General features: G+C 39.7%; 1 protein-coding gene across 9 annotated transcripts in view; it reads left to right on the top strand.

The window, feature by feature from the left end:
* The window catches only part of Pde4d (phosphodiesterase 4D), a 1,369,715-nt gene that overhangs the window by 1,334,945 nt on the left and 20,978 nt on the right, over positions 1 to 13,792 (top strand). For 8 of the 9 annotated variants that reach the window (XM_040728825.1, XM_040728824.1, XM_005065549.4 and 5 more), the window contains one exon: positions 12,750 to 12,843. In XM_040728825.1, coding sequence (XP_040584759.1) covers positions 12,750 to 12,843 — 94 coding nt within the window. Of the gene's footprint in view, positions 1 to 5,951; positions 6,375 to 12,749; positions 12,844 to 13,792 lie in introns of those variants that run through there. The other variant, XM_005065556.4, reaches the window with a different exon arrangement.

Below are 13,792 nucleotides of genomic sequence, written 5' to 3'. Positions count from 1 at the left end.
CATCTGAAAGGTGTCTTACTAGACCGATGTTCTTTACATTATATTCTGGGAAATTCTGCCTTAGACCAAAAGCCATCTTATTAGAGGAGAAAGGGTCATGTGCTGTGGATAGGAGGCAGATTTTCACTGACTATACAGAGGACAGAATAATGAGTAGACACAAACCTATGAAAATCATGCTGGTTTTGAGAAGGCTTGATTTTGTTCACCAAGCTCTACCATGATGGGATGTCTTCCTTCCAGCAGGCCTAGAACTTTGGACTAAGATGGGCACACAGTAAACATATTTTTTTTGTCTTTCAATGATGGGTGCATAAAAGCAGCTTAGGACCATCATCATTATGTGTTGACTAGAATAGTTTGTTGTTTTACTTGGTGCTGTCTGTAGCATTTCCTGTGCATAAAATACTGCCGTCTGCTGTTGTGAGAGCTTGACCTCCTCCATTCAAACTCAGAAGCGAAGAAGCCTCTTTTATGGAAGTTTTGACTAATCTTCAGGGAAACTGAAGTCATATTAGGGGTAGATATGATGACAACATAGTTGACTAAGTAGTTATGAATATACAAAACTGTCTATACGAATCCAAACTGTATCAACGATAGCAGAATACTATATTTATTAGTTACTCCTCTTAGTGGGATAAAAACACCATGAGCAGGGCAACTCCCAGAAGAAAGGCTGTATTTGGCTTATTGTTCTGGGACATAAGAGTGAATCTGGCAGAACAGAAGCATTGTGGCTAGAGCAGGAAAACTGAGAGCTCACATCTTGAACCAACACAGGAAGCAGATCGAGAATGGGAAGAGGGTGTGTCTATTAAAGCTCAAGCCTGTCCCCAGTGGCATACTTCCTCCAGCAAGGCCACACCTCCTAAACATGCCCGAACAGCTCAAACAGCACCAGTAAATGGGGACCCAGTATTCACACAGCTGAGCCCATGGGGACAGTCTCTTTCCAGACCATCCCTTGTGCTTATGTGTGCTTTGTTAGCAAAGAAATAAAAACCCAGCCTCCACCTCAGGTTCGTGTTAATTCAGTTCTAGGAACTTCTCAGCATAAGTAACATGCCTTGCATTAGAATCTTTCTAAATAAGTGTTTCAGTTATTTCCTGTTTTAAATAAAGCGGTTTCGGTGATAGTAAAAGGTATTGGATGTTTTGGATGACTTCTTTGTTTTTAAAATCAACATGGTGTTCTTCCTTTAAGTCTCCATGATACTCTCCAGAGAAGATACCATTTCTAAAATGGTACATTTGAGCTTTCTGGTCCCCTGTAATGTTATTCTCTTTCCCTATCCTAAACCCACCATTTTCAAAGTCTGGGGCTCAGAGCTGGTTAAGTCAAATTCGTGTAATTCATCGCTAGAGGGAGCCAAATACAAATAAATGTCATGGATTTACTTGTGGTTAGACTCTCCCAATAGCATTTTCAAGAAAGGCTTTTATAATGCAAAAGTGAATTATAAATTATGTAATTGAAAGGACTTATTATAAATAAATTCTGGATTGCTATTGACTCCCTTGAAAACTATCTCAAGGGACTTGGAAACAAATAGAGACTGTTTTCAGAGACCGTAGTTTGCTATTTATGTCTGAATTTCAGTTTGGCCTCAGAATTCTGGCTGAAGAAATTAGTAATCAGATTTTCCTCTGTTAATCCAATATAAGCAGTACAGAATATGTAAGCAACGACTTTATATTGACTTGATTGTGACTACTAAAAACTTCCCTTTCTCTCTTTAATTTTAGCTAGAAAGGTATAAAATGAATATAGATTGATTAGAGAATTATATATTTTCCATCTTATGAGTGGTACTTAATAAAATATTATTTCTAGGAAAACTTCCCCTAGTCTGATATGCTCTAAGAGTCAACACACCCATTCATAAGTATTTCAAGCGCAGCAGTATTGGATATAGCACAGACCTTGGATGGTCACAGGCCTTTCATAGAGTCTTTACGCTAAATAAAGAACAAACTCCAAAATGCGGTTGTCCTGTTGCCGTGCATTAATTGCAGATCTTAGCGGAGTTCAGTGAGACATTTCCACATTTACATCATCTTTACCCACATCGCCTCCCTCAAACCCTTCTCAGCCCCTACTGAGTGCTGCCCTACTTTAGGTCATCTTTTGACTTTTCCCACATATGATGGACACCCGCAGAGCTGTGTGCTGTGTATGGGGCTCACTAGGTAGCCTTTGTCACTTTGGACTACTGTGAAGCCAGCCAGTCAGACAGAGCTCAGATCCCAGGCCTGCCTCCTCCTGGCTGTGTGATAGCCAATCCCCTTGTGACCCAGGTGTGTTGCACATTGGTCTCGTTTTCACGGCCCTGTCTCAAAAGATGTGTCCTCTGCTGCTCATGGTGCCAGGTCAGTGATGGCCACGTGTGTTACAATCAGGTATTCCTGGGCTGCACGCAGCTGAAAGCTCCCGTGGATGGTAACTGAAATGTGTGCCTGTAGTTTCTCCCTCTCCTTGTCCCCCACCCCTCATGCCTTTCCTTCTCCTCTCCCATGAAGTCCTCGTGGACTTTCTCAGACTTTCCTCCATGCTGGCACTGCAGCACCTTCAAATGGCAAGGTGGAAGCAATAAGTCTTCCCAGACCCTGGACCCTGCAGTCACACAGCATCACTTGGTGACACAGGCCAGCTCAGACTCACTCTAAAGTGTAACAGTTTGTCAGAGGCTGTCATCTGTGCAGATTAGCTGCCACAGTGAGCACCCTCCAAGTTTAGGGTTGTATGCTAAAGAAAGGCTTCTTCAACCTTTGTCTGGGAAATTTTCGTGGGACCCTAGGCATAAGGGTGTATAAAAAAAATACATCAGTCCAACACTTAACTGATAGTAAATTACAAAGATGTGTATTTTAAAACAATTCTCTGGTGTGCTTACAGTTTTTACCATTTATCAGAGACTAAAACTAGTTTGCGTCCTGAAGAGGTGGAAATGCTTGTTTAATTTTATAAACAGGATTGAATTGTGGCTGTGTATTTGATACTGTAGGATACAACATTGATCAACATTTTTATTTTGTAATCATCAATGCTATAACAACATCCCTTTGCATAAATACAGAGTGCAAAATGACAGAGATGTGATTAGGGTCAACTGAAAAAAATTGTAAATTCTGTTTTAATCTTACCAACACAAATTTTTGAAAGATTTAAAAACCAAAGCTACTTAAGTCAGCAGCTCAAACAGCCGTTTCTAAATCAAGTAGTCTATCAGTACAATCCAAAGATGTACTAATTTGATGCTTAACTTGCCAAAGCAAGATTGAAAAGTATCGAGCATGTTTTCTGTAATTATATTTTTACTGTGTGTAGAGCAAAAGTGCTGCAATTCATAATATACAGTATATCTGACATGAGCCAAAACGTTGCCTGCATTGCTCTCCGCTGTTACTTGGCAGGAACTCATGCATAGTGCAGTGTGTGTGTGTATACCTAAGTTCTGTGAAGTCAAGTTATACAACACAGGCAAGACCAGAAATACCTTAGAGTCTGTGCATTTGATTTCAAATTAAGGTTGCCATGTGTTCCGAAACCTTGTACTGTTATAACATGGGTGACCTTGCATGCACTTGCGTGGGCTCCTGACCCACAATTTAAGAAGCTGGGCACTAAGGTTTGAAGTTGGAGTTCACAGTGTCTCATGGTAAAGTTGGGAAAAGCATTTTTCCCTACAACTCTCACTGTACGGACCTGAAGGATGAGGTATGTGTGCTAACACTGAAGCCGCTCCCCGATTCTCTAAAGATTAGGATGAATGTGGTGGGAATGGGAATGAGAAGGAGCAGACTGGCCGAAATGGCATTTCATAGAAGACAGGACTTGGTCACAGTGTTACGGGAATGAGGGGAGAACTGTGGTAGGAACATCCTAGGGTTACTCAAGGATCCAGCTGGGTGATTTATACGAAACACCTGATAGCGTGTGACTCACACGAGACACCTACTGAATGGACAGAAAGAGTCACAGATTTCGTCCGAGGCGCTGGAAGAAACATGGGCCCAGCGGCTGCAGTTGGAGTAGTTATACGATCTACTTTAAATAGAAAAACGGTTCACGCTTTTGTAAACGCTCCAGGTGACTGGCAGGGCATTTGAAATGGGAGAGTATTGTGAATTGGGAAATGCGCTACTAAAGTTCCGGCGAGAAGTAGTCACAGACGAGTGTAGGCCTGACACAGTGTCGGTGGAGCTTGAGACTGAAGCATTAACAGAGGCAAAGACATGACAAGAACACAGAGAAAGCCAGAGCCATGGAGGGAGTGGAAAACGTGATGGAAAAGACAGGCCAAGTCAGAGGTAACAGAAATGGATGACAAGAAAGGGGGTGCTCTGGTGGCTTGCTTGGGTGGAGTATTGAGCTTGAGGATTTAGAAGAACTTAGGAAGTGAATACAAAGGTGTGGAATGGCTGAGAACCCTAGCAGCAAGGTACCTAACAGAAATACCAAAGAGGTGAAAGTCTTTCCCACCATTACCCCTAGGACAGGCTTCAAGACCCCCCACCTTGAAACTGGATAGTAGAGAACCCTATACAGGCTCTTAGTCATGTAAAACTGTAACATTAATAAATAAGGCACAGTAAAAGAAAATAGAGAAAAATGCAGAAGAAGGTTAGCAACAGGTCTACTATCATCAGCATTATTAGAAATTTATGAATGCTTACTTCTGGAAGTTTCCATCTCACATTTTCAGCATACCATTGACTGAGGGAACTATGGAAAGGGACATGGCAGAACTACCGTGCTAGGCAGGTGTAACAGTGAAAACATACTAAGGCAGGCCTGATAAAGAAAGCTATGCGGTGACCAAGTCAGGGAGTCACAGAAGCCCAGAGTAATGAACAGAAATGAACAGAGACAAAAGCAGGTGCCTTATGCAGAAGTTTGTGTGTGTGTGTGTGTGTGTGTGTGTGTGTGTGTGTGTATAAGAGAGAGAGAGAGAGAGAGAGAGAGAGAGAGAGAGAGAGAGAGAGAGAGAGAGAGAGAGAGAGAGAGAGAGAAATACATTTATCTTTTCTCATCCACAAGACCTCTTTCCTCTTTGGGATAAGAGTTCCATAGAATAATACTATGTCAAACTGAGTAGAAAAGGTTGGCTTTCCCGAAAGAATGCGGAGTTCTTTTTTTAGCCCTCCTGATAAAAGGTGTGATTACTCTCCATTCTTCAATTCTGCATTCCTGAAAGCTATTCAGTCCCTTTTCAACTTCATGTGGAATGATTTATAAAAAAAAAAAAAAAAAGTTCCTCTGATCAGAATAGAAGCTGAGGTCATCATGTACAGCTGCATTCTGTAGCTGTAAGGGATATGAACTTTTAGATACCCGTCCCTCCCCTAGTCAGATTTACTCTTTACATTTTGTAGGTTGTCATATAACAATAGGAACAAAGGACACAGAAAGCAGCCTCCCCAAGGGGAAGAGATGCGGTCTCTTTTGTGGAGTCTGGACCTGTGGCTTTTCGTAATTCCTGTGCTTGTGTGTTGAGCCGGGGAGAAAGCAAAGATATCTCTATCACCAGGGAAGCCACGTGTTTGGGACTTGAGTCAGGGAGGCAATTTAAATGCAAGAAGTCGTAGGGGATTATTAGGATCTACAGACAGCCCCACACAGACTGGCCACGCTTATAAAGAAGCAATACAGATAGCGAAGTTTGGCCGTCATTATCCATCCCTATGAGAGGGAAGCCCCATTCATCTTTTCACAGGCATCCTTGTAGCTGCAGGGAAACCTTTATTAAATGGCGTTCTCCATGTGGGGAGGAAAGCCTCTTTTCCCCCAGAGGCTCACCTCGGGAGCCAATCACAAAGCAGCCTGAACCGCATCCATGCCCCCTGCCCTCTTAGATCATGGATGGAACGCGATTGGTGCAGAGTTGGTTCTATGGGTGGGGTTTTGTGCCTTTCTTCCCGGCTTCCCCCTCAGTTCCTTATTTGGTAGCTTTTGACAGAACTAGTCTTTCTCGCAACTAAGCATCTTGGCATACATTATTCATTAAGCCCTGGAGCTCGAGAGAGAAAGATGCAGACCCTTAGCTCTTTAGCTGGTCCTTCATCAGATGGATATTCCTTATTCAGAATAGTTGCTGAATTTTGTTCCATTCTGGAGTTTTTCAAACGGCATGTATTTAATGAGAAGACGGCTGTATGGGACCATAACACAATGCTTTCTTATTTATACTTAATTTCCAAAAATCTTTAAATTCCCACACGCTGACCGGTTTGTGGAGATTGTTAAAAATCAAGGTTCGAAGAGATACGTTTTAGAACTTGCTGGTATATATACACATATATAGACACATAATCTATCAAAAATGCCTGAAGCAAACTATTTACTGTCTGTGTCTTGGGGCTACATAAAGGTAAGATTTATTTTGCTGTTAAAACTGATTAATCTGATTGCATAAATGATAGATATTTTTAGCAAATGATAATGGTGTCTGAGCAACTTTACATTCTTCCCTTAGATATGAACTAGGAAAGAAAGAAGTGTGTGTTTTTGTTGCCAAAGATAAGATTGTATAACTGTTGGATATAGTTTGCCTACTAAGATAGCTTTTGAATGTACATTAGTTCTTTTGTCTATCCTGTGTGAATTTGAGGTATGCTATGAAATAACAAGGTAATGAAATAATTGCAAATAAATTGCCATACATAATTCCTTACTGTGACTGGTGAGTTTTGATTAGCATGCAGTATTTAAGACTTGTCAGTTTATGTGTGGCTCTAAATATCAGTGCTACTTTTGACTTCAAGAGAAAATTTTTTCACCTTTGTCTGTACAGCTACAGATGATATACTTTACTTATAATGCAAACTTGATTATCTGGAATAACTATAAGAAAGTTTATTTGTGCTGTGGCTTTTTTAAATCTCAAGAAATGAATTCATACAAGGAATTGATAAGATTGTGTGGATTCTGGGCGAACTTTTGCCTGCTCTGTGCTAAAGCTGTTATTGAGTTCTGTCTCCAGGATAGAAGCGGGACATAGAAAACCCTTATTCAGTCTCCAAAGAGGCATCGTTTCAGGAAGTAGGGTTCAGCCTTGAATGTCTGTGATAGTCATAACCCATTTTCAAAGATATTCCATTGCCTTAAGGACTTTCATATTGAAGGTTTTGTTTATTTTTTTATTTCTTTGTGAAGGAAACTTTCATGTTTGCTGTTGAAGTTGACTAGCATTCTAAGAAAGCTAGAAATCTCATCTCTGTTTTGGTCATGCATACAGTTAGGATTTCTCTATTCTCTCTAAATCTCTATGGTAGTCCAGATTTTAAAAATGCTTTTCATTGTCTAAGTTTTGTTAGTCATTTCTTGTTTTAAAATTCCAGTGAAAAGTAAATGTAAGAATACCCATTCCCTCCCGAGACACTATCTTCTAGCTGTTGTAGCTCATCGAGGCGTTTTAAGGACCCTATGTTTGTATTATGACTATGAATAATGCCTACACAAATCTAAATATAGAACATTAGGTAGGACTTATGTTTTGGTAGGGGGGAAATTGCTGTACTGTTTTGTGCCCGTGTTAACATTCTGCCCCAACCCCTTTAAGAAAGTCTAATATTGGTATTTGGTGTTATGAAAGCTTCATTTTTATAGAGCCAATGCAGCACTCATTTAAGTGGGTCTTATTATTGATGTCTCCCACACTTGCAAGCATCATATTCAAAAGGTCATTAGAATTTCACAATGGAAACAGTGGACAATGCAATGCTCATTTAAATTGGTCTTAATATTAGTGTCTTCTACACTTGCAGGGCTCATATTCAAATGATTGTTAGCAGAGTTTTGTGATGGAAGCTGTAGTCATTTTCTGCTGCTGGCCACACCGCATCTTTTCATGCACTGAGAGTGTGTCGTTCACCCACCCAGTCCTGGTGCACAATTACAGAGGGTTGAATTCATAAAAGCTTAGCCTGCTTTATCATGTATTTTGCAACTTTAACCGTCTTAAATGAAGACTGCAAAGCAAAGAGCTGGGATTCTAAAACACACAATACAGCGTTCAAATTGGCTGCATTTTGGACTTCGCTTTATGATTTAAATGCTGCACACACATACTCTGCTGCATAATGAGAACAAAGACCTCAAAAGCATCCACTGAAAAATCTTCCCTTTTCCCCCTAGTTGTAACCATTCTTTGTAATGCTTTAAAACCACTTAGAGGAAAACAGGACCAGTAAGAAATTAAGCAACATAAAATAGAGGTAACTTTAAAACACAGCTACATGCTCAATTGAATAGTACTTTTCATGGGGGTCTTATTGAAAGGCATTTTTGTGCTTGCCTGCCCTAAATCAGTTAGGGGGTCTGATGGTGGTGTGAGGAGACATTCTGTTAGCTTTTTAAACTGTCCTTTCTGCCCTACCCATGGTAATTAGTCTGTAAGTACCTTAATAAACGTAGTTACTTGAAATGACAGAGATCTACCTTATAATTGTTTGTTAAAAGCTTTAGCATATTTTTCTTTAATACACCAGGCAATCAACTACAAAGTTGAGAGAGCACTTGTGGCCACTTTTGTGGTTATTAATTTAGCATGCCTAGATTGAAATTTTTACTTGCAGTAGCCAAAAAACAAAACAAAAAAAGGTAACAGTTTTAACCCCTTTTCCCAAATGTCCTTGTGCTCTTTGGAAATCCCATGGGAGAATGCTTTAGGAAGTTGTTTTAGATACTTTGTTATGTTAAAATGAAATGTTGCCCTCTTTTGCAACCTTTGTTAAGGAGACAGGTGTGTGATGCAGGGTTCTTCCAGTCTGTGTTTCCATGCTTCGAACAAAGAGGGGAGAGGAGTGTGGGAATAATGGCTATGTATGATACAGCACTATTCAGGGGGGTAGGCAATGTGACGTGTAGTCTGGCTGCATAGAAGAATCTTTTCAGTGGCAGTTTTTAACCTTAGCGATTGCACTGACTCTGCTGATGAATTATGGAAACAAAATGGCGAGAATAATTGTACATCATGTTACTATCCTTCCAGAAAGTCAAATAATTTGTGTGATGTGTCTGCAGGTAGAGTGAACAGGAACATTTTTCTGCTGGGGTGGAGATAGCATGTTAATCCCACTGGTCTGTGTGTAAGGTAGAGGGGCATCTGTGGATGCCTGTCCGGTGTTTCTAGTTGTCCTCGGAAAGCTAGACTATGGTACTGAGTTACACTGAGAGATGTACAAGGTGACTGCAGTTCCTGAGAGGCTCATGGTGGTGTGCTCACCCCTCCCCACGTTATCACAGTTAGGCAGTTCTAAATGACAACTTCATCTGACTGCATGGACTACTTGAAGTCAAAAAAAGAATACTTCACTGGATACATGTTCAAAACATCTAGAATACCTTCTTTTCAATATATATTTGCCTAATGAGTACATTTTTCCAAGGGTAAATTATATATGTTTGGTTGTGATTATTTCCCATATGGATTGCCTTCTGAATTTCTTTATGCAACTGGATAAAGTGAGGCTGGCTGTATATGTGTCTGCAATCAGTTCCATTCATGTGTCTCTTGCATTGATTAAAAATCGGCTATCAAAATTAAAGGCTCCAAAGTCGTGGTTGATCACCAAAAAGGGAGCTAAGAGAAAGAACTCTCGAATAATACTGAGTGTCTGTTATGTGGTAGGCAGAATATAAGACAGCCTAAATGGTTAGTTTGATTAAATTATAAAATTAATAATTTACTTAAGGAAACATAACTTGATGAAATTGACACCAATTTCTAGTTATTGTCAAAAATACTTTGAAATATTCCCAGGAAACCTCAAGGTTTACTTTTGTAAGGAGTGTGGACTGCTAACTGAAAACAAATAGGACCCAACATCCCATAGTATGTGATGCAGTATATATAGCAATACAAAGGCCCGGGAGATAATATAGCTAATTCTATGTGGTTTATTTCTAAGCAGTGGTGGTTTAAATATTTTTTAATCTTTGTTTAGCTTTCTAGATTTTTCTACCATACATGTGTATGTTATGCTTAACAAGAATGTATACAAATACATGGATTTATAAAAAGTAAGTTTTGTGTTCCCAGGTTTGAGATTAAACTCTACCTGCAAATTGACAAAGAGAATTTGTACTCATGGTAGCCAGTTTCTCTCTTTTACCTGTAAGGGAAAGCTAGTGTTCATTCCCTGTGTCTAACAGTTGATTACTATTATCTTGATCAACCCCAGTGTTTGCAGTGATGGTTGAAGTGTTGTACCTAATTTGGATTTCCTAGGGTTGACTTTGGAAGACATTTGTCAAACTATTTGGATTCTTGATGGGCCATCTCTGTATAAATTATGAAAAGCAAGATTTTTGAAAATTCTAACTAGGTCAGTTCAGTTCTGAACTGCATTTCCAACACTCCGGAAAGAAGAGCTCACTCCTCCTCTCTAGAACACGTGAGCTTTCATAGTGAGATGTAAAGTTTCACAGTCTACCAAAGACAAGAATAAAATCATCATTTTACATTTTTGATCAAGTATTTAATAGTACTTAGTTTATGTATTGGAAAACTGCATTGTTCTGAACATCTCAGCTTGCTTTCTGTTGCTATGATAAAACCCCATGACCAAAAGCAACTTGCAGAGGGAAGGGCATAGTTCATGTTACATGTCCAGGTAGAATGTCACCAGGAGAAGTCAGAGTAGGAACCTGGGACAAGCACCAAAGCAGAGACCCTGGAGCAGTGCTGTTTCTTGGCTTCCTCTCCATGGCTTGCCTGGTTTGCCTTCTTATATGACCACATCAGTCATTAAGAATGTTCTACAGGCATCTCTCTCTCTCTCTCTCTCTCATAGTGAATGAGTGTTATAATTGTATGTGTGTCTGTGTAATACGTGAATGCATTGTGGTCATGGAAGCCAGAGAGAGAAAGAATTGGATCCCCTGGAACTGGAGTTTCGAACAGTTGTTAGCCACTGTGTGGGTACTGGGAATAGAACCCAGGTCCTCTGGTAGAGCAACTGGTGCTTTTAACCACTGGGTTGGTCTCTCCAGTCCAGGAGGAATTTTCTCAATTGAGGTTCCTCTTCCCAGATAGCTTTAGTTGTGTCAAATTGACAAAACAATTACAGCAAAAAAACAAACAAAACCAGGACGTTGATTATTGGAAACTATTGAGGCATATTAACATTACTGGTTGAGAGATTTTTAGACTTAAAGGTAAACTTTACATTAAGAAACCCTATCTATATGGTCCCTCATTAATTCCCTGAGCTCTGTGGCTATTCCAAATGAAACACACATATCTAAAGAGTAACTAGCATCTGTGAATGAGAGAAAACGTGATGTTTGTCTTTCTGGATCTGTGCTACTTCACTCAGAGTGATCATTTCCAATTCTATCTGGTTACTTGGAATTTTCATAATTTTGCTTTTTAAAAACTGAGTAAAAGCTGGACGGTGGTGACGCACACCTTTAATCCTAGCACTCGGGAGGCAGAGGCAGGTGGATCTCTGAGTTCGAGGCCAGGCTGGACCAATAGCCTCCAAAACAATACAGAGAAAACCTGTCTCATAAAACCAAAAAAAAAAACTGAGTAATATCCCATTGTGTCCACATTTTCATTATCCATTCACCCATTGATAGACACCTAGGTCGTTTCCATTTCTTGACCATTGTGAATAAAGCAGCAAAGAACACAGATGAGCAGGTACCTCTGTAGTAAGAGAGAGTCCTTTGGGAAAATGCCCAGCGGTGGTGTAGCTGGATCACATGGCAGATCTATTCTTGACTTTTTGAGGAACCCCCAAACTAATTTCCATAAAAGCCATTCCAGTTCACACCCACAATAGCAGTGTTCCCCTTTCCCCACGTCCTCACGTGTTCCTTTGTCTCTGTTGTTAGCTTTGTTTTGTGTTTTAGAAGTGAAGTTTACATTTCCCTACTGTGGTAGCAGACAACTGCAGTGTGTCTAGGTAGACATAGGCACAGTAGACTCAGTGAAATAAATGGTGACGTTGTAAAGCATTGACCTCCTTTCTGTTTCCTGACTGGGAGATGGAGCAGCAGATTCTGTGGTCTCTGAGAACTAATACTTCTTACTCTTTCTACATGTGTGCAGCTTTGGAAGCAAATGTTATGTAGTATTTACTCAAATGCTGGGTTTCTCCAAATCCCTGGAACTTTAACGTTTGATCATTATTATATATTCATTTTCAATAGTGATAAATAGACTGATAAAAAAATACAATGTTAGACTCAGTGGATCACCTACAAGAAAGAAGACACGAAAGTAGGGCTGAGTTGTTAGGAAGAAGGTCTCCAGGGCATAAAAACAACTAAAATTGACTATAAATATATGAAACCATGCAACAATAAAAAGCAAAAAACCCCCCAAACAACATGCAAAAGTATAGAATGCCACATGTAATCTGTATTCATCAATGACATTTTTCTTTCTGCAGATGATAATATCTTTAAATTTTATTTATTAATGCCATTGTTATTATCTATAATATATATGTAAATATTGTGTGGTAGCTACTGAATATTTATAGTTAAATGAAATTGAAAACTCAGTTTCTCATTCATACTGACCTCATTTCATATCTACATGTGCCTAGTGGACACTGTCACAACATAGATTGTTATCAGTGTTACTTTCTCTAGGGTTGGACAATTGTAATATATAGCATCGACTACGTGAACATTCTTCAAGTGTAATTCTCTGTGTTTGGGGGCATGCTTATGTCATGACACTTAAAATGTCCTCTTTTCTTACTACGGTTCTCCTTTTGTCTTTCAGTTCAAAAGGATGCTTAATCGGGAGCTCACTCATCTCTCTGAAATGAGTCGGTCTGGTAACCAGGTGTCGGAGTACATATCGAGCACATTCCTAGGTGAGAGCAACCATGTGCAAATTAAAACTTGCCTTAGGCTTGTTTGCTTGCCTATGCTTAGAGGCCAGTTAAAGTTTAACTCAGTTTGGAAACCAAATATATGTTAGAAATTCTATTTTTAATGCATAATGTTAGTAGGATGAGTCTTTAAGTTTCGAAGCCTCAGAATCAATCTGGGGTGAGATGGTATATTATTTATTTATATGTTTATCTGCAGTGTGAGGTATCGAGCCTACAGCCTAGCACATGCTAGGCAAGCACTACATCACTGAGCCACCTCTCTAGCAAGGTCTTTTCACAATACTACATCATGAAATATTTATCACAATATTCATTCATGTATCAAACATTTTTTAAGGCCACCATTGCTGGGCATTAGGGAAATAATAAATTAGAAATAGTCCCTGCCAGCAGGTACAGACAGAATTCCTAAGGGATGCTTTCCAATTTAGCCGAGTGTGGCTTTGTTAGACAGCCCTCTAACCTAGCTGTAGAAAGAAGTTGCAGTAAGTGAAAACTGGTGATTTGAGTTCATCCTTGATAGAGAGCTTTACTTTCAAAACAGATTATTGTGTATTAAGGAGTGAATTCCTGTACTGATGTTTGTTGAACCTATACTGTACAAGGATGAGTTAAGGCTATTCACTTCCTTCACAGAGATGACCTCACTAAGATACCTTATGTCTGTAACTTTTACTGTAGACATTAGCACAGATGCCTCTCAGTAACATAATGTTATGGATGGTCTGTGATCCCTATTGACTGCACTGTAAACATTCCCTTCCTATTGCACAGCGAGACAACAAAGGAGAAGTCCTAAGCTCACTCTGAGGTGCAGCTTAGGCTCTCACAGTGTGACTCCCTGTACTCATTCAGCTCCTGAGTTCATAGGCTGCTGTTCTTGATATATTTGCATATGAAGCCTCTACCATTTTAAAGTAAATGTTGA

The sequence above is a fragment of the Mesocricetus auratus genome, unplaced genomic scaffold (assembly GCF_017639785.1).
Source record: "Mesocricetus auratus isolate SY011 unplaced genomic scaffold, BCM_Maur_2.0 Super-Scaffold_100020, whole genome shotgun sequence".
In the NCBI taxonomy this organism is placed as follows: domain Eukaryota; kingdom Metazoa; phylum Chordata; class Mammalia; order Rodentia; family Cricetidae; genus Mesocricetus; species Mesocricetus auratus.
The sequence above is the reverse complement of the archived record's forward strand: the minus strand, read 5'-3'. Positions and strand labels throughout refer to the sequence as shown.